The sequence below is a fragment of the Lycorma delicatula genome, chromosome 11 (genome assembly GCF_047948215.1).
Source record: "Lycorma delicatula isolate Av1 chromosome 11, ASM4794821v1, whole genome shotgun sequence".
In the NCBI taxonomy this organism is placed as follows: Eukaryota; Metazoa; Arthropoda; class Insecta; order Hemiptera; family Fulgoridae; genus Lycorma; species Lycorma delicatula.
The window spans coordinates 76,473,209-76,494,488 of NC_134465.1; the positions used below are offsets into that span (position 1 = coordinate 76,473,209).

The window sequence follows — 21,280 nt, forward strand, 5'->3', positions numbered from 1 at the left end:
CTCTTTTGAATTCTTAGTTTTATTTTTGAAATAAGTGTCATACTAAAATGAACAACTTGCTAACTTCTACTTAGATGCAAATTTCAAAAATTTTTAAGAAAAGTTTTTTTTTACTTTTAGTGCAGTTCTTGACAACTTTTCGAGTTAATCTTTTATTTCAATTTTTTATATATACATCCAAAAAATGACACCTGGTGATAAAAGCATAACCATAAAATATTTATGGTTACACTTTAACAATCAATCCTAAAAATACAATGAAGACAGGTGCAAAAAAATTGTACGACTGTATTGTTAAAATGTAACAATCCAATATTTAAAATGCTTCATTTATTAATCGATGCATTGGCTGATACAATTTTTTTATATTCAAAAATTAAAGGTAGCTTTTCTACAAAAATAAAATTATTTGGAATACTCAGGGTAAAATGAAATACATTTTATTAAATCATACGTGGTTTAGTTTACTCCAACAGCATCTTCTAAAAATACATACAGTAATTTACAAATGTGTTAAAGGAAGAAGAATGAACATTTTAGAAAATCTAGAAATCTTTAAATTAAAAAGTAACAATTTGAACAGATCAGCAATCAAGCAGATATCATTTCAATAACCTCAATTTATTGAAAGGAAATAGATAAATGAAATTAAAAGATAAGTATAACCATTAATAACAAATAAACAAGAAGAAGACCAGATAAGGCATGATGTCAAATGTAGGGAGGGATGCTATATAAAGATTAACAGAAATATAAATATCAATACAATAAGTTTTGACAATGGAGTGGTTCCGAAATGCATCAACAAGAGATAAAAGAATGAAGCTAAGAAAGGTAAGCAGTACTAAACACAGAAACTGAAGTGATCTTAGCAGAAAAGAAAATAATAACTATTATCTTAACAAGAACAGTAGAATAATATTATACAATACAGTCTAATATAAATATAAAAAACATTTTTAAAAATATATAACATATACGGTTTTATAAATTATCTTTATTGAGTTAAAACATAATTACAAACAAATACATTATAAATATACAAATTCTAAATTATATAACTTTTAATTACAATATAATAAATGTCACAATTATTTAACTGTGTTTATTTATTCTTGCATAATACATTCATGAGATTTATTGTTACACCATACAACTACACTGTATCGTGCAGTCTATATATATATATATATATATGGTTTTCACTCAATATTACTCTCATACAGGTACGATCACTTTATTTTTTACTCAATGCTATAGCCATATGTTAGGAATAATTTGAATTATAATCAAACTGTGCGACAGAAATTAAACAGCATTCTTTCAAATTATACATTCAATTACTGTGAACACTATTATGTTTGTAAACAATACCAACAGCTGATTCAAGACACTATATCGCCTTCAGAGCTAATGACATTTTACTAATCTTTCACTCATTAATATTTTTAATACAGTGTAACTTCCACTGCAACTGAATGGAAGCAAGAAACTGAAGTGCACAGTAATTTGCCACTGTTGTAAAATATCAAAAAATATTTGTTAAATAAAAGTAACGGTATTATTTTTTCAAAATACTTTCAATATTAAAATTCCTGAAATAGTAAGTAATGGAGCATTTTTAATTAAAGAAAAAGAAAAATATTTTTATTTAAAAATGCTACATTTCTCAGCGGGGGAAATAATTCTAGTAAGTTACCCATGGCATGGATTTATTATCTGTAAACTGAGTGCTCAATAAGTTAATCATCATAAATAATTGACAATATATATCTATCTATCTATAACTTATAATTTTTGTATTTTTTAAAAATATATAATCTAATAAAAATGTTTTAATAGACACAATTAATTAATTAGTCAAAAAATATGATGAAATTGTTTATCAATACGAACACACTGTTATTTATGACTATTATTCAGAAAATAAGGTCTTTATTTAATAATTATTTCAGATAAAAATCCAGCAGCCTTACTTAAGAAATTTTTTTTTTAAATCAGAGCTCAAATCCAGCATGTTAGTAGCACTTACAGCAGTCTCAATTCAATTTTTTTTTAACTTTAAACAAATGTGACAAACGCATGAATTCTATTTCGAATAAAATTCAATAATGCAAATTCTACAATAAATCAGAAATGGTCCAGAGTGAAATGAATATCTATGTATAAAATAAAAATTTCTGTACAATATCAGTAATAACCCGGACTCATTTCAATCGTGTGTACTATATATTTTTACACATTTTCATACAAAAATATATTTCACTACATAAAAAATTACATTATGATTGTTTTTATGAATTAGGACCTTAATTATTTTCTATTTTTAATTTGTAATATGCAAGAAGAGTTGAATAACTTCAGGAAAAAGATTAAAAAATTGACAGATATTGAATTAAAAAAAACCAACAATTAAGATAACTAATCTTTTGTTATAATTTTCTAACACACAAATTAAACAGAAAAAAATTATAAAATGTTATCGATGTGAAAATAAATGAAAATAATTAAAATGATGAATAAATGACATTAACATTAGATCAACAAGTGCTCTTACTGCATTAGAGAATTGCTTGCTATGAGCATAATTATGTTCAATGGTTCTTTTGCTAAAAGAAAATGTAAGAGGTACACACATTATTGGTAATTACTTTATATAATCTTTCATTTGTAAAAAAAGAATTGATTTTTTCATTCATCTATTTCAAAAAGTGTTTCCGTCTTTTTTTAAAAAGATTCAAATTAAGTTATAATATGTAATCTAGATTTCTTTATCTAACAATTAAGAATCCAATTGAGAATTCAAGCTGACATAGTTCACAGTTACTTCAAATTATTCATGTTCTGCTGCTATTCTATTAAAAAGCAGATCTTTTTATGAAAGTATTTTAAAAATGTTTATTCAGAATTTCCCTATTACAGACATTTTCTCTCAGCCAACAATCAGGAATTAATGTACATAAAAAAAGTCATTAAAATAAATAAATAAATTAAAAATCAAAATACTTTGAGATCATAGTTATATTTTAATCAAGTCTTACGTTTTCCAGCAAAATTCAGATTTTAATGCGATCCAAAAATAACTATTCTTACTATACTATCAAAAGCTTCTATAAAAGAGATGTCTGTCATTTTAGGAAATTGTAATTTATTTCTATATATTTTTAAATAAACTAATACTTAAAAAATCTGGATAAGAAATCGGTTAAACTTATTATGTACAAAAATCTTAACACATTATCATTTAAGACACTTTATAGACACATATAATAAAGATAAAAATGTAAATACACTGGAATTTGTAGTTTTGTACAATTATCTTTTTACTGTATCAATATTAACTATATTTTCTGGTTATAATAAGTTTACAATCCTAGAAGGATATAAATATTTTTCTTCCAACAAATCATTAGTGTTTTCCACTCTTTTCTTAAGATTCTTTTCTTTTTGTAACAACATTTACTTGCATAATCACTTTCTTTAAACTGATCAGTGTGCAACTGATAGTATTTAATGAATAAATATGAAAATCTAGATTTTTTGATTTCAAAAAAAAAATGAACAAATTAAATTCTATCTGCTATGTGTATTTCATAAGCAACTTCAAGTTTGAAAAAAAAAAATTGGACCAAATTAATTAATAAATCTGAAATTTAAAAAAGATTTAATTTACATACACATTTAAAATATCCTGATGCCAAATCGGTCTGGATAATTACGAAGAATAGCAGCCATGTAGATGTAATTGTACTGCATCAATAAAATTATATAAAATTGATAAAAAGTAAAAAAATAAACACTAGAACAAATAATATGAAATATCAGTTAACACAAAACAATATTCAGATCCTACATATAGTTAATATTTAATTATAATTTTTACAGATAACAGGAATACTGAAATACAAAACGATTGTGAAAATATCGTTTACTCAAAAAATATTTCTCACAAATAAACTTTTCTGCATTTTAGAGATGAGGAATTTTCCTTTCGCAGAGAAAAAATAGAATAGAGAGAGTATGACATGTTATGTCTATGCCTGCCACTGTTTCTAAACACTATTAATATCAAATTACTGGAAAAAATTAATTTTTACTAACTACTACACATTAAATGTGAAAATAGAAGGAAAAAAGCAAGGAGTGAAAAAACGAATGGATATTTTTAATATTATTTTAGGAATAAGTTTGTAGAACAATTAATAACACAAGTAGTTTTACAGGAGCAGGTAGAGAGAGAATTTCATAAATAAATAAAAAATAAATTTTATAAAAAAAAAAAAAAAATCAAGAGTGGTTTTAAAGCTTATAAAATTTAATTTGGTTGATCTTTAGAAATATTATCTGTTTAAAAGGAATATTGTATACCTTCTACCATGCACAGCAGTTTTATGACCTCAGTATATGCTATGAATCTGGCACACATTGCCATACAGTCAATAAAAAATGTTATATTTAAAAATAAAACAAATTTTTATCAAATAGACCAAACTAGTATCATTTTTTAATAGAAAATTGGAAAAATATTGTTGTTGTATGTTAACTATAATTTTTATTATGTATTTTAGAAAAACTTTGTTATTCAAATAATTTTGAGCAGTTTAACAATTTTGAAATAATGGTTGCTACTAAAGTAGTACTGTTGCGTTCAATTTTAGCTGGTTATTATATACTTAAGGTTTCATCCTTGTAGTATATATGATGATATTATTTATTTTTATTACCTGTATCTTCAGAATAAACAAAGCAAAATGTAAAAACTCTGTGCAACTGGATTTTTAGTCCAGTTATATATATTTAAATATGTAACTATATTTATATATAATATATTTATATTTTTAAATTAATATAAAAATGCCTTACAAATGCCTTGCACATCTTTTTTAAGACCTTAATTTCTGCATAATCCTTTTATTGAACAATAAAATACAGTATTTGCATAAAACACTACTCAACAGTAAAGTGTAACTTTAAAAGAACGATAAGAATATTATTTCTATGATTTTGTAACATATATAACAATTTGTACCATCAGTGTTAATACATTACGATGATTTTAACCATTTATAATTAACTATTTTTTGATTTCAAACATAGTAAATCAGGGATATTCAAACAGTTATAACGATATAAACTTCTTAACCATTTCTTTTCTTTTCAAATAAAAAATTTAATAAAGGGTTGGCCATTAATTACATGGAGATGAAGAAGACTGGAATTTAAACATTCTTTCTAAGATCCACGGTAGACATATTTATGGATTATCCATCTTTTTCAGTTAAAATCCACCACAATAAAATTATTTACATAATTTTACAGCAAATTAAAAAAAAAATAGCCAAAACATCAAAGTAGCAATAAATTTATTTTTATATAATTTCCTTCAATTTGATTTTTATCTGTAACAAGAAAATATTAAAATTGTTAAAGAACCTGAAGAGTATAAATTTTGGTAGACATGACTCTGTTTAAACACCTGTATGAAGGAACGCTTGCTAATGACAACTACAGCTGACTGCCATGTTTACATCGAAAGCTCTATCAAAATTTTATCACGAGAGAAACTAATTCAAACGCAGTAAAACCCTTCTAATATTTAAATAAAAAATAAACTATTTTAAGAAAATAAAAACTGCATATAAATTGGTCAATTAGTTTAAGGTTACAAGAGAATAAAGTATGGAGTTTCTGGTTAAAAAAAATATACACCTGTCTGATGGTTTACAGTTGAGCTAGGAAAACATATTGGCAAATATGTTTTCCTATTTTATAAAACAAAAAAATTAAAATACAAGCAAATTAAATTTATATTTTTATATTATTTACTTTCAAAAATACTAGAAAAAATAATTTATAGAAAATGTGTATAAATTAAATTACTAGACATATCTGCACTATGCAATATTTTCAAACGATAAACATCTATATTTTTTTTGTAGTAAGAAAAAAATGGGTAAGGGGAGCTTATAAATTCTGATGAAATCTCACACAGTGTAAATAAGGAGTTGCTTTAATTTAATGCTCACTTTTTTTGGACGGTCCATAATTAAATAGTATTATTAATTTTTCATGTTGGCTACCGTGAGGAACAACAACAATTTAAGCATCCCTGATATCTTACAAAACTTATAATAAATTAATTACTAACAGATACATTACTTCTATATTAATTAGTACACTTGTTTACTTTTTCATTTACATACATCAATGATCTCCACTTTTAAGAAAAGTCAAAATCATAACAAAGTGAAAATTAATAGCAAAATTATGACTGGCAGATTGCACCTATTATAGCAACAGACTACTTTCTTAAAAATGAATGGCAGTAAATAGACTAGGAATCCACAATTCAATAAAATTACAGTGAATTTAATTACAAAAAAATAATTTCAGTACAGTAGTACATAGTAGGGGACTCAAAAAGACAAACTGAAAAATATGCAATCAAAGTGATTTTAGATTTATGTGTCATTGAAATAGTTAAAAACGTTTAGTTTTTAAAACATTATTTCACAGAGGATTAAAAGTATTTGAATAGATTCTATGAATGTTTCTCTATCATTCAAATTTATCTTCAACTTTTACAAGTATTAAGAAAAATATAATTTTCAAATACTCTGGATGTTTTATTCATCAAGTCATCAACCGAATTAGTTATACTGATTTTATATGCGCTAGTAAACTCAGCTGAGGACACTATTAACAATGACATTATTATGTTTTGTTTATACACAATTTACTGCTTACTCATTTTGTTTCTGTCATACTATTCCATTCTGTTGAGGAATATGTTATCAGAAACAGATAATTTTTTGAATACTATGAGGTGAATAGATTAATATTTTTGAGAATGAAGTGAAGAAAGTACAAAAAGATACGGTTAAGGGACTAGAATGGGGAAACAAAATATATTAGAACATTGAATATTTATTAAAAAAAATTAAAATGTGAAGGTCTATTTGGTTACAAATCACTTAAGGATGTAAACAATTAGCAGGAATTCTTTTTTAAAAAGAAGTGAAAATATTCAACACAGAGATACTCACATGCAGTACACAATACTACAACAAAACTGGGTTCCATTTGCTATTTTGGTACGCTGAATTAGGTTTATATAACTCTTCAATACCGATATATAGAAGCAAAATTTTTTATTTTAATTACTAAGCCTTGTTGTAAAGAAAGTCACTCGATTTTTTATTCACACTTTTTCTGACAAGTTTATTCCTCAAATTCGTACATTTAATACTCTAAAAATTCTCCTTAAATGCTAATTCTGATACACTCCAACCTTTCATTCTATATACATATGCTCATTTTAAACAATTGTTCACAACCAACAAACATTTGATTAAATAATGGGAAGACAAACAAGTAATCGGCAGGTAATTATGAGCAATACAGTTCAAATATGCTGGTAAAGGCGGTGTTAATAACTCCCACCATTAATTCAGCAGCAGGTATATGCTACTAATACAGAACTATTCTTCATTTTTGCTACTAAAATATTAGCATGTTCTGCTGAAATTACAAAAATTCTGCTAAAATTTATATCTGGAACAATTTACATACAATGAATTTTGTACGTTCATTATTAATTATTGCTACTATTACTATCTATATTCAACATTAAATAAAATGATAAAAAAACCATAAAAACAACATTTTGATAATAATGTAAAAAGATTACTTTTTATGCAGATAGAGTCATTAGTGATGTTAATTAATTACAGTGTCAGAGTCAGATGTTTTACCTCAATGCTAGACATGACACACAAACTTTGATCACTGTGCATATGAAATAGATAAACTGGATCAATTTTATATAAAAGTTATGTATTAACTTTTGAAATATGAAAAATTTACATTTTGTTCTAACCAGAATTGCTGTAATAACTGTATCTGACATGAAATAAACTATTTCTGAAAAAGGTAGAGCCATTCTCTGGAATAACAATCACTCCTGCCTGGCTTACTAGGAATAAAGGGGTGAAATGATTTCTTATAGCTTTGTGCCAAATATACTGCTAAATATAGCATGCTACATTTACTAACCACTGAAATACATTTGAGTTTTGCCTTATAAATGGCATCTTCACACTCCTCTTAACAAAGGCTGGTTAGATAATAAACATCATCACTTTAAAAGAAAGCAATTCAGACCGATGCTGATTGTACTTCAAATCCTTTACAAGGATCAAAATCATAAGAAATACTGGAATAAATGATCTAAACATATAAACAAATGTACAAATTTTATAAAAATTTGATTAATTTTTATTCATTATATACTAACACTCTTTACTTCAAGATAAAGATATGAAAATGATTTTGTGAAAAAAGATAACTGTAATGAAAAATTTACACTAGCTTAAAAAAAAAAGAAAAAATCTATTGTCAAATTCAATTTTAAAATCAGATCTTCCAAAAGAAGCCTTTTTTAACGGCAAACAGAAATTGCACTAAATAAATTTAAGCAGTATATTTAAAATACATGTGAAACAAGCAGAAACTACAAATTAAACCACAAAACTCTGGTAATATTGTGTCTGTTCTTCAAAGTAAATGATAGAAAAGACTGTCAAACTATACAAACAAGTAACATGATTTCAGACAAAAATTAGATTACCAGATGAACAAAGAACATCACTGTCATAAAATTGACAAATGCTGGTCCCAAGATTAAAGTATAGTATAAACTGAGAATCAGAAAAACGTTTTTTCTTACATCAACACACCACAATTTAGTATCTTTTATTATGGTAAATATATCAGACTTTTCTATATAAAATTCTACAATAAACCAACACTATAACTCGAAAAATAATATTCTTAGAAAAAAAGACTTATAAAAAAATTAAATTTCCTTCACAGCAGTAATACAGCCATATATTTATTTAAAAAATGATCTATAGAAAAAAATAAATAAATTCACTTGAATTTTAAACAACGGAATAAACTATATTTTATAAATTGTACAATATCAAAATTTCTTAAATAATAATTGGAATCTCTGCTAAAATACGACAGTGATATTAACAGCAGATTAATAGTCTCATAAAAATCAAGTATTTAATACAAATCTAACAATATTAGTAAAATCTTTAGATTAAAAATAACTACCCACTTCATATTAATAATCATTTCAAAATATTTCAATAAACAGACATGATTTAATCAAATCATGAAATTTAACATAAATGACATTTACGTACCAGAAAAGACTTTGAAAAAGAACACTAACGGAAGTATCCCTGATGAAAAATTATAATTTAATTAGTATAGTTAAATAAAATCAACAAAACAGAAATAAATGAGAACATTAAAAATTTTATTTAAATGCCTGTGCAGGAACAAAAATTTTATAGGTGAATAAATAAATAAATTTATAAGATTTTTTTTCTAAAAAAATGGCTTTGGTTATATTAAAAAAATATATATATATCTATAAAAATATGTATAGAAATACTAGTAATTGTATTAAATGTTATGTGTTAATCTGTTTTTTCAATCACATTCAAGTCAAACTAACTATACTGGTATATACACAAAGGTATAAACTATTCTACATTTCCTACTTCTAAGTTGATATAATTATAACCATAATAATAGTAAATTAAAAATAATTGCAATAACTATACCGGTTATAATATTATAATAATAATTAATATAAATAAAATATTAAAATTACAAGAAAGGGAGGACAAGTATGTACAATATCATTATAATTAACATGTATAAAAGTATTATCATTGTAACATACTGTATCATCCAGAAAGAGATGATAATCTGACTTTATCGATCAAAATATTGGTCGAAAAGTTTGTGTAAATTGTAATATTTACATTACCCAGCCCCTCTTGATATTCTTGAGCAATAATATTTTAATTTGGCACGCTCAAACGCATCTGCTATGGCAGTTCTGAAAACAAAACATTCAACTTATTACGTATCTTTTAATAAATATATTAAAGAAATTAACTATGCATATGATATACAAATAAAAATTCTTATTAAACTTTTTATACTTTTCCATTAACTCAACAATACTGCTTTTTATAAATGATGACATCAATAAATAGGTCACAAACTGACAAGTAACGGCTGAAAAGAAGCAAGCAGTTCCTAAAGGTATCATTAGACAGGACAATCCAGCTTGATTATATTCAGTTACAGGTCTGAAAATAGGGTTATACTTTTTTAACTTAATTTCTTGCAACCTGCAACAGTCTTCTAGACATTATTCAGCAATATTTTACTAAATGCCACCAAAAGAAATATTTTAAAATTAATTACCTATATTCTATATATATATATATATAGAATAATAATATAGGCAGGCAGTGGTCTAAATTTATTTAAAGATATTAATTTTAAATATTGTAAGAAGGATTAGAAAGTCCAGCTTTACTCACTTGACACACACACACACACACACACAAACTCTCTCCTCTTTGTCACTCTAGTAACAACTGGACAGGTCAATATGCAAACACTTACCAGATTGTGACAAGGATAAGCTAGCTCTACAGATCCTTCTTCACTATGCATAAACCAAACAGGAACCTGAACTTCATCCACAAAATAAAGAATAGAGAAAGGGGATAATGAATAAAGAAAAGAGGTAGATGATGAAAAAAGACCCTTTATCCATGAGAAAAACAATTCCATATACAAATATATGAGGGTGAATAAAATATAAATGATAATTTTTTTTATAAATTTATTTATTAATAATATACACAATTCATATCTTCCATCATCTATCTATATAGTCTCCTGCACAATTTACAGACTTTTGCCAACAATTTGGAAGCTTGAATATTCCTTGTTCATAAAAAGTTTCAGTACAAGTTGTCAACCAATTGTGTACACACTCCTCGACATCTTCATTGTTTTCCAATCATTCCCCTCCATGCGATTCTTTCAAGGGTGCAAACAAAGTCACAGGGAGAAAAATCTGAACTGTAGATAGGGTGGTTGATGGTTTCCCAGTGCATTTTTTCAATTTATCCTTGTCAAAATCATGGTGTGCCACTAAGCATTGTCATGGAGAAGGATGACATCTCTGATAGGCACACCCCGCCTATTGTTTTGGTAGGTGACTGTTGACTTTAGCAGCTGGCAATAGCAAGCTGCATTCACTGTTCAATGATTGGAGAAAATCAATGAGTAAAACACCCTTCAAGTCAAAAAAAAATTATTGCAAAATCTTTCTGGCTGACAGACCGGTTTTAGCCTTCACTGGGCAGCCATTCCTTATTCACCATTTTTGACTCCAGAGTGTAATGATGGATCTATGTCTCATCACATGTGACGATGTGCCTCAAAAAAATCATCATCCCCTTCTTGTTAAAACCGATTCAGAAGTCTCTCACGCATTCCCAACCTGACCTGTTTTTGATTTTTGGTCAACAACCTTGGAACCTATCAAGCACTAATTTTTTTAAAGCCAAGATTATCAATGATAATGGATTGAGCACTCCCACAGCTGATGCCCACTTCTGATGCGATTTCTTCAACAGTGTATTGGCAATCGCCTTCAATCAGCTCTTGTCTGGCCCATTATACACTCGATTCTGAGACAGTGTAGCATCACCAAACTGTATCTTTAAATGAGTTAAAATTTCCACAGGTTTAACACCTTCATTAGTTAAAAACTTTATAATTATACATTGAGCAACAGACAATGGAACCTCTTTCTCACTCATGGCTCTACCGATAACAGAACAGAGTGGAGAAGCCAACTACACTGGTTTCCCCTCTCTAACACACTGAACATTAACCCCCCACTCCACCATCCAGCTCAAAACTGCTTGCTGCATAGAATAGCAAAATTACCATTTAAATTTGATCCACCCTCATAGTTTTAAGGCTCCCTCCAGGCAGTGGGTATCCAATTTGTACATAACCACTTGAAAATTGGAATATCTTCTTCCAGAATGGAAGAACCACATTATTAACATTTTTAAATTGATCAGCTTAAAAATATACTATAACAAAGATTGCTCTTCCTACAGAAATTAAAGATCCACCTGAGAAAACATTCATCCTTCTGTAAGAAATATTTTTGCCCAGCCCTGTAATATTTCTGTAATTATTTTAGCCCTGTAAGTAACTAATTACATTATAAACTATTCTGCCACATCACAGAGGTGACTTATTACTTTTAACTAGATTTGAAAATTCATAATTTATAACAATTTTTGCGTATCATTTATGAGGTTTATCAAAAAAACTTAAAGTCTGAAAGAGTACCCGTGCATTTATACTTTCTATTCTGCTAGTGCTATTATATAGTGGGATTTTTGTAGAAATAATATGTTTGTTTGCTATATCATTCTACGTTCATCTTTTGACAGCCAGCTCTTAAATGAGGTTGTATTTGTTTCATGCTTGAAAGATTTTTCCAATGAAAAGGAAATGAAATTTTTGAAGAGCAAGAAGTTTATTTAACATTTTCTTTAAAATTTGGCAAGATGTTTAAAGAAACTATGAAAGTATTGCAAGATGGTCATGGGAAAGAATAACCCTCTACACACAGGTTATGATTGGTATCGTTTAATGCAATTTTTTCAGAGAACTAATGAGAAAAACGAGGCCTGAAATATGAAAATATAAAATGTGGATTCTGCAACTTTATAATTGACCCTCCTTATTCAAGAGAGGTGAAAAATAACAACTGTTTTATCCAACCCCTTACTTGCCTGAATTTGTACCTACTAAGTTGAATTAGTACAACTTCTAAAATAACAGCCAGTCAGAAAAATTACATTTTCAAACAGTAGAAGGAATAAAAGAAAATTCACTATGGGACCAGCAGGCTATTTATGCAATATGTATCAGAACAAATTCCAGGGGTGGTAAAAATACTGACAGCGATACATTAAGCAATATAGAGAATTATTAAAAAGGGGATAAACCTGATTAAATAATATCATAAAAGTAAAGAAAACACTTTTGAAAAAGTCTGGTTTCTTTTTGGACATAGATTTTCTTCCCTTCTAATATAATAAGTAATGCCAACTTTAAAAATATAACCAGTTATTCTAAACATTGTAAATCCATCTCATACATTTATTTTACACAGAACAAACTATATTTTTTTTAAAAATAAATAAAAAACTATACCTGAATACTTTCTGATGCAAAATGAATGCAGAAACATGCCCGGCATCCAGATACCTAACTTCAGCACCAGGCCATATATCAGCTAAATTAGTAACACCTTCTCTAGGTACATAACCATCATCTCTGGCACATACAGCAATTATAAGTGAAGTATCAACAGGTGTTGAAAAATTACGGAGATGTGTACATTCATCCATAATTCCGCGCATGAAATGTAATGCTTCATGTTCACGCCAATTCAATGAACGTTCTAAAAAGTAGAAAATTATTTTAAAACAGAAATGTTTTCTGTTAATTTTTTTTTATTACGAAATACGGTACTTTTTTACACATATAAAGGGATGAGATAAATTAATAAAAAATGAAAAAAATGCCACCACTGTTAGGAATTATAATTAAAAATTCAAAGCCAACCATTACGACCAATATACCTAATAGCTTAATATTACTTTTACCCTTTAACAAGTTAGTAATGCAGGTAACTGTAACCCCTATCTGCAATGGTTTTTAAAAATAAAAATACAGAAACAAGCACGTTAGTTGAATTTACTTTATTTTAACTTCTACTTAAGATATGTGTATAATATTTCAAACTTAAGAGTAAAAATTCTAGAATACTGATTAATAAATGTTTAGCGTGAAAAAGGAGGTATACAGTTAGCTTAGAAGGTTTTGTTAGTGCGACAGATCTCAAAACATGGATTTATGCACAAGCCAGCTTCACAGATAGGACACCAGTAGGAAGAACCCTCATTTTATCATATTAATAGCAAACAACACATATCTTTTGTGGATTGGCTTTTTTACCCACAGCTGGAATTATCTTTGACAAATATCGGTCAGTCAATCTGGATGGGGAAGGCTCGATTGCTGACCATCCACAACAGGGATATTTTTATTCTTACAGTGTTGTTGAATAAGTTCACTGATTAGAGATAATCTGAATGACAGATGATTTACTATTTGGAGATTCTTCTTCCAAATTATATAAGAATTTAAAATTGTAAAATATTTATTAATCTTTTTCTCATGTTTGTGTTCACGTACATCTACACCACCACATACTTGTTATAATATAAAACAATACATGGTTTCACTTTTATTACTTTTGTATGCTTGTTTTTCATTCCATTTGAGGATGGACACATCACCAGAATGTGTTAAACACACTTCACCTTTCACTTTTGTTTTTTTTTTATTTCTTGTTATATTCCTCTTCTCAGATTAAGTGTACCAACACAATCTGTATTTCTACTTTTTAGTAAATGGGCTAAATTAGGACTGTTATACCAATTGTCCATCCATAATGTGTAACCTTTACCCAAAAGTTTTTCTACAAGTATAAGGACTACAGTTTCAGATTTACTTAGCCCATCAGAAATTAGATTTGAATTAAACCGCATATCTTTTCTAGTATACACAATGAAGGACCATGTGTAACCAGTTGTTGATTCACAAACTTAAAACATTTTCATGCCAAATTTTGCTGCCTTCTTAGGCATGTACTGGAGAAAAGACAACAAGCCTTTCCATAAAAGCAAAACTTCATCAATGCAGATATCTTTTGGCAGAATACAGGCATCTTGAAACCTATTATTAAGGGGAGACACTATAAGGTGAATTTTGAATAATTTTTTTTGATCCATTAAAATTTTCTGCTCGAGTATTGTCAATGGAATGAAGAAATTTTGACAGCAACTCATATTTGCAACATATGACTGAAGAAAAATTCAGCTTTCTAGTAATGGTTTTTTTAAAAAAAAAAAATAGGATCTGAAAGTTGGTCTATTGGATATGCCATGAGAATAAACATAGATATCAGTACATATATAACATCACTGTCACAGCCAGACCAATTCCACTGTCGTGAGAACAATGGGAAACACATACCCAACTTTGCTCTCTCTCTTGATGAGCATATCTGTTGGTCTCCTGAACAATCATATTTATAACAGTCTCACTGAAAATGAATTTGAAAGTCTCAGAAATGCTACTGAAATCTATTTGTGGTCCAGCATTACAAACAGCAAAATTTCCAACCTTACCATGATAATTTTCCATCCCCTTCCAAACAACAACAGTGTTTCCCTCATCATCGTTTGCAAACCCCAAGTTATTACTATCACTGAACTGTTATGCATCCCCAAAAAATAAATCGGTCATTCTATTAAAAATTTCATCTTGTAAGTCTACTGCATCATCAGAATCATTATACATTATAATACCAAATTCATCCTCATCATCAGACTCATCTAATGTAACAATATCTAAATATTCAGTATCAGAGAAATCAGTCTGATGCCGTCATCTAATAACCTTGCTACTTCATTATCAATCACATAAGCACTACTTTCAGCCATGTTTGAACTGTTTACTTTCTACAAAAAATATCCCTAAAACACAAACTGAAAACAACAAATCAAGTGCATAAAAATTCATAAAAAAAATAAAAAAATCTGTATAGAAAGAAAACTCGTATTATAAACACAATGTTTTTATAACCATACTTTGAAAAAGAAAACGTTACTTAAACACAACATTACTGAAAAAGATGATGACTTACATTATAAAAAGAAAACATACTGTAAACACAATGTTTTTATAAAAAAATTGCAAAAACGTAAGTGTAAACTGAACAACAATGAACAATGCAGCAGAAATTGCAATGATGGCAGTGTGGTGGGAGGAACAGGCTACAGTAAAGGAACATTCAAAACAGCTGTTTCTTTTGGCAATTGTTATAGAAATTAGGCCTATGAGTAACATTTTATAGCCTAACGATACTAGTTCCTTATACTACTAAATATATTTAGTCAAGTCATTTTACACAGCAACAGCCGATAGCAATACACAAAACGTACTATAACAGCAAAAAACGTCAAAGGTTAACCCTTTAAAACTAATCAGTATGCAGATCTGTCAAACACTCTCCACATACTCTTATACTGTAAACAAATTTGTTGCTTGTAAATTTTTTTTGATGTGCTGTGTTTTTGATAGACATGCTATGTAGTATGTAAATATACTTATCTTGAATGTCATTTTTTCAAACATATCAATTTAATTTTGTAAGGTCTGATTATTTTTTACTTAAATCAAGTGTAATTTTTGTCTTTATGCTTGCTTCACGACAGAAATAAATTTTTATTATACATGCATAAATACAAAACAGTCAGGGTTTGCTTCATTCACCCTTCCCATCTATCCAGGAGGTTCCACCGCCTGGACTCCTGTGATAGTTAATCTCATGGTTGTTAATAATACTGATAAACAATAATTAAAGCCTGAAAAGGTCTCTTTCAAAAGCTCTCAAAAAGCATTCAAAAACCTCTCTCTCAAAATACCTGAAAAACTTAATTACAAAAGACAGAATAGCAGTAACTACAGCAACTAAAGTACACAAACTTTTGACAAGAAAGATTCATAATGACTTGTTAAGATTGAGTAAGTTTGAGTGACGTAAATTTCTATGGCTTAAAACCTTCCCTGGAATAATATGAATGTATCCTGAAAATTTGAAACCAATCGGTCGGTTGGTTTTCGCACGATGCTATTGCAAACAAACAAACTTAACCTGACACAAACTTTCACATGTATATATAATTTTTTTAATACACAAATAATTCATTAACATACTGATCATTATGTTAATAAAATGTAATATTATATGAAACATTAATCATCAAAACACAGTAAGAATAATATTATGAGCGTACACAAGTTTTGCTATCCAGTACAAATGAAGGGGTCGGTAGAAGAAAATGCTAACCCACATCAACCTCATTTAGAGATATTGCAATTTTACAGTTTATAGAAATCTGTAGATCAAGATTCTTACATAAAATGGAATTGACAAATATACTTTTAAAGCTTATATATCTGCTTCTTAAGTTAAACTCAAAACAACCTTTATTATAATTATTTTATATTTTTAAATATTTAATAATGCTTTAAATACATGACATGTGAGTTAGCACTTTGTTCCAGCTAAAAAAAAGTTGGTTTTAGTTGGTTAGCAATTTCTTACTCAGAGAAAATTATACTTTCTTTTCATTTGCAAAACTGTATTTATATTTTGTTATTCAATACATTTTTTTAAACTAAAACTACAACTTAACTACACAAATAATACATTTTTAAGCTGCAAAAATGCATATTCAAAACTAAACTTGTTCAAAATTATCAGATAAAATTGAGTACTAGAAAAAAAATGTGTATCAATATACTAAAGATTTTAATGAAACACAATAAATCTGTGAGAAAGAGTTACCTATGACAAAAAGAGGTAAACCAACAAATTGGGACTGAACCAACAACACAAATGTCCAAACAAATACTAAAAAGGGTAAAAATGTCCAAACAAAATATGTTTCACCCTTTTTAGTATTTTGAAGGATCTACTGCACTAATTCACCATTTTCATGGTCATAATCTTAATCTCCTTGCCTTACAACGGGACATAGGTTCAAGTAGTAACTATGGAAAGTAGCAGGTACAAAAGGAAGCAGTTTTCTTAACATCTTTAATTTTTTTTTTACTGATATGGTTGCCTTCTCTGTATTTTTTTCACAATTACCAATTTGTTGTTGGTTTACCTCTTTTTGTGAGTGAAACTTTTTGAAAATCTTTATTAAGCCTGTATTTGATCTTGACTGTCATAGGCAACTCTTTTTCAAATCTAAAGCAGATTACTTGGTTAAACTTCAATTTTTCTCCAAGTTCACACACATCTTTTTTGGTTTTAATATTTTGTGTAAGAGTTGAAAGATCATAGATATCCTCTCTGAGTTTGGTTACTAGGAATTGTTTTTTCCGGCATCATTTAACTATTACGTCTTTCCAATGATCTGGTATATATACATTAGGTTCACACTGCTGATAATATTTTTAGATTTTTGCAAAATCCTTATAAGATGGGAGATATATACGCCCTGGAATCAAATAATAATGCTCAATTCTTTGAAATGTTCATCAGGTGAAGGTACAATGCCACTAGGTTATAATTCTTATTTTATCCTCCACAATTATCAGAAAAATATAAATAATTTTTCGGATTGAATATTATTGTTACAAACATATTTTAATTAGCAACTGCCTATTTCATCAATTCCCATAGCGGCGATAGTTTCATCCCAGAAAAACATATGGCCGATTGGTGTTCCGAAGTTGTGTATTCCTACATTCTAAGTCCACAATTTTCAGAGATAAACTGCAGAACCACATGAATGTTTAGGCATTGGTAATGTCTGTTGAAGGTCAACTGTAATTACATGAACTATTTAAGGATGCTCCTTTGCCTGGGTGGTCATTTCCTTAAGTTTATCCCATAAAGCTTCAGCATGCCTTAAATGCAACTCATGTTTTTTACAAGCATTACTCTTTCCTTCTTCAGTTGCAGCTTGACTTATGGTTATCTGGAGTTCAACACATGTTTTGCACGTATCTGATTTGGGAAGTTTAAATCCAATATTATAGTTTTCACAAAAGATTCTTCTATGTTTATCTTCTTTTACAGGTTTGATTTGGTTTTCATTACAAAATTTAAGGAAGTAATCTTGATAAATAAAGTTATATTGAGCTTAAAATCAAAGTAGACAGGATTTGGGTTTTGGGACCTACTATAATGGAACTGATATTTTGGAATTGGTGCTATGAAGTTATGCACGGCTTGAACTTGAAGATAAAAGATTCGATTGGGGCAGCTGTTGTGTTTATCCCTTGCCATTTTTTGGAGAAAACTTGATTTAAGTTGCTATATAATGTTGTTTATTCGATCTCTACTGTTTTGGAGCCTATGAATCACCATGAAAGCAATTTTACAAATTCGTTCTTGTTTTCCAGCAACAGTAATTGTGTAACAGTATGGCTTGGCTGTGTGACTCAGATGCTAATTCTTTCCCATATCGTCGTTTGACATTACAAGGGTTAATATATCCAAATAAATATGCATTTTACTAGTCAAAGTCTCCTAAATCCCAAAAACCATTAAAAATGTAATTTTTTTCCTTTACAAGTTTTTCACCACATTCCAGTGGGCAGTGATGTAGGCTTCCAATAACACATCCAGAAACAGAGTTTTTTTTACATTCTTATATTCCCTACCTTCATTCCTCCTTCTTTTACTCCTTTCCCTTTTTGACAAACCTCTTTTTACTTTCTGGAGGTTTAGCTGGCAAAGGCTTAGATGATCGGCATGCCAGGACTTCCTCCGTAGCTCTGAACTGCATATCAAACACCAAATTTTGTATTTCTAACTAAAAAAAAACATAAAATAAAAACAGTTAACAAAAGTTTAAAAAATTGCTTTATTTTTTGCAAAGTAACACATTTATCTGTAGACAGGGACAGACATTGGTATTTCAAAGAATTAGTTTTACTTCAAATTTAATCCCTTAAACACGTTATTGCAATAATACATTTTTTATATCAAAATTAAAAAGATTAATAAAAAAAAACTCAATGTTTAATTAACGTTAGTGGCAGTTGTTTTCCTCTAACTATTTGGTGCACAATATAGTGTTAATCCACAAAAACTAAAAGAAAGAAACTTTAGGTGCAATATAGCAAGTGCTAAGCCACAAATCCCATTTAACATTATTTTAGTAAAACTGTTTAAAATAATTATTTTAAAATTATTTAAATTTAGTAAAATAATTATACAACAGTATGCATAATAGTTTAATATTTATTTTCATGAATTTCAAAAATATTATCTTAAACCTAGGCTTGTATTATAAATGTAATACTAACTTAAAATAAACCCTCATAATTTTGAGGTTACAAACTGTGCAATATAATGCTATCACATACTTACATTATTTCCTTCTTTTGATGTTTCTTCAGGTACATAGTTGGGATCGACATCACAGTCATCATTAGATAGGTTGCTGCTAGAACTCACAACAGTTTTCTCACAACGTTATTGTACAAACCATTTTAACGATGAGAGTTAGCACTGTGTTCCTCTGAAATAATCTAACAAATACCTGTAAGTCAAAACAATGCATAGTGATTCTAGAGATATCTAGCGATGAAAATGAAAACTGATGTGAACTGGCTTGTAGATTAAAGCAATGAGGGTTAGCACTTTCTTCTCCGAACCCCTTCAATTAAAAGATATTTTAATGTAATAGATGTAGAATTTAATACCGACTGAGGTTGAGGATATCTTACCTTAATTTTACCGTGAAAATATTTTCACAGGATCCTGCATCCTCAATCATGATTGAAATATTTAATTAAATAAATATCAGTTTATTGTAAACCTAATATCAGTTCAACAATTTTAATTAAAAACAAAATAAAAATACAATTAACGGTTGGCAATAATGACAACAGAGCAAAGGAAAATATAATGTTTTAAATATTACATCAATCCAGTACTGGAGAGCAGAATTTGCATATTTGTCCAAAATAAATTTCAACATTTTTAAAAGAAAACAATTTTGACAAATTAACAAATAATAAATATGTTTTAATGTAATTACAGAATTCAATACCAACTGAAGATGTGGGATACCATGAAAATCGATTATTGTAAATTAAAACGGTAAGTTTAACTTAGCTAATTACTACGTTTTAGTGGTTTATATTTCACTTAATATTAAATATATATAAGACAGGAACACAAATTATTCAGATCTCTCAAGTAATTGTTATATAATTGTTAAATATTTAGATTTTACATGATATTATTACGTAAAATAAAACAAATGGAAGTTTTTACCATAATTGAATATTTATGATCTAAGTATTTTATCTGTGTATTTATATTTATTTCTATTATTTGCATAGTGACTTATTTGGAATCAGAATATTTTGTGTTCTTTTCAACCAAGAAAGTTATCATTAATAGAAGTTTTATTATATACTTCATTTAATATTTCCAACTTTTAATATTTTCCAACAAGATAATTTCAGAGGGACTGAGAATAGAGATATATGATGAATGAGTCATAGTTTCCCAGCAGTATGATTTTATAAGGAAGTGATTTCTGTGATATGCAGACACACACTGTCATATGGTTTACATGAAAATCTATCTGTCTGGATGTTTCTTCTTTTCAAGTTTTTTTTTTATATTTCCCATTTTATAATATTTTGCTCTAAAAAATAAATATGAATAGTACCTGCGAGTTGGTACCTTGTC

General features: G+C 28.0%; 1 protein-coding gene across 3 annotated transcripts in view; it reads right to left on the bottom strand.

The window, feature by feature from the left end:
- Window positions 1-977: 977 nt before the first annotated feature.
- Window positions 978-21,280, bottom strand: part of LOC142332414 (protein ABHD18) — a 69,037-nt gene continuing 48,734 nt past the window's right edge. For 2 of the 3 annotated variants that reach the window (XM_075378855.1, XM_075378854.1), the window contains 2 exons: window positions 13,132-13,381; window positions 978-9,922 (listed from right to left, as the gene is read on the bottom strand). In XM_075378855.1, coding sequence (XP_075234970.1) covers window positions 9,847-9,922; window positions 13,132-13,381 — 326 coding nt within the window. In that variant the 3' untranslated portion in view covers window positions 978-9,846. Of the gene's footprint in view, window positions 9,923-13,131; window positions 13,382-17,314; window positions 19,386-19,945; window positions 20,118-21,280 lie in introns of those variants that run through there. The other variant, XR_012758301.1, reaches the window with a different exon arrangement.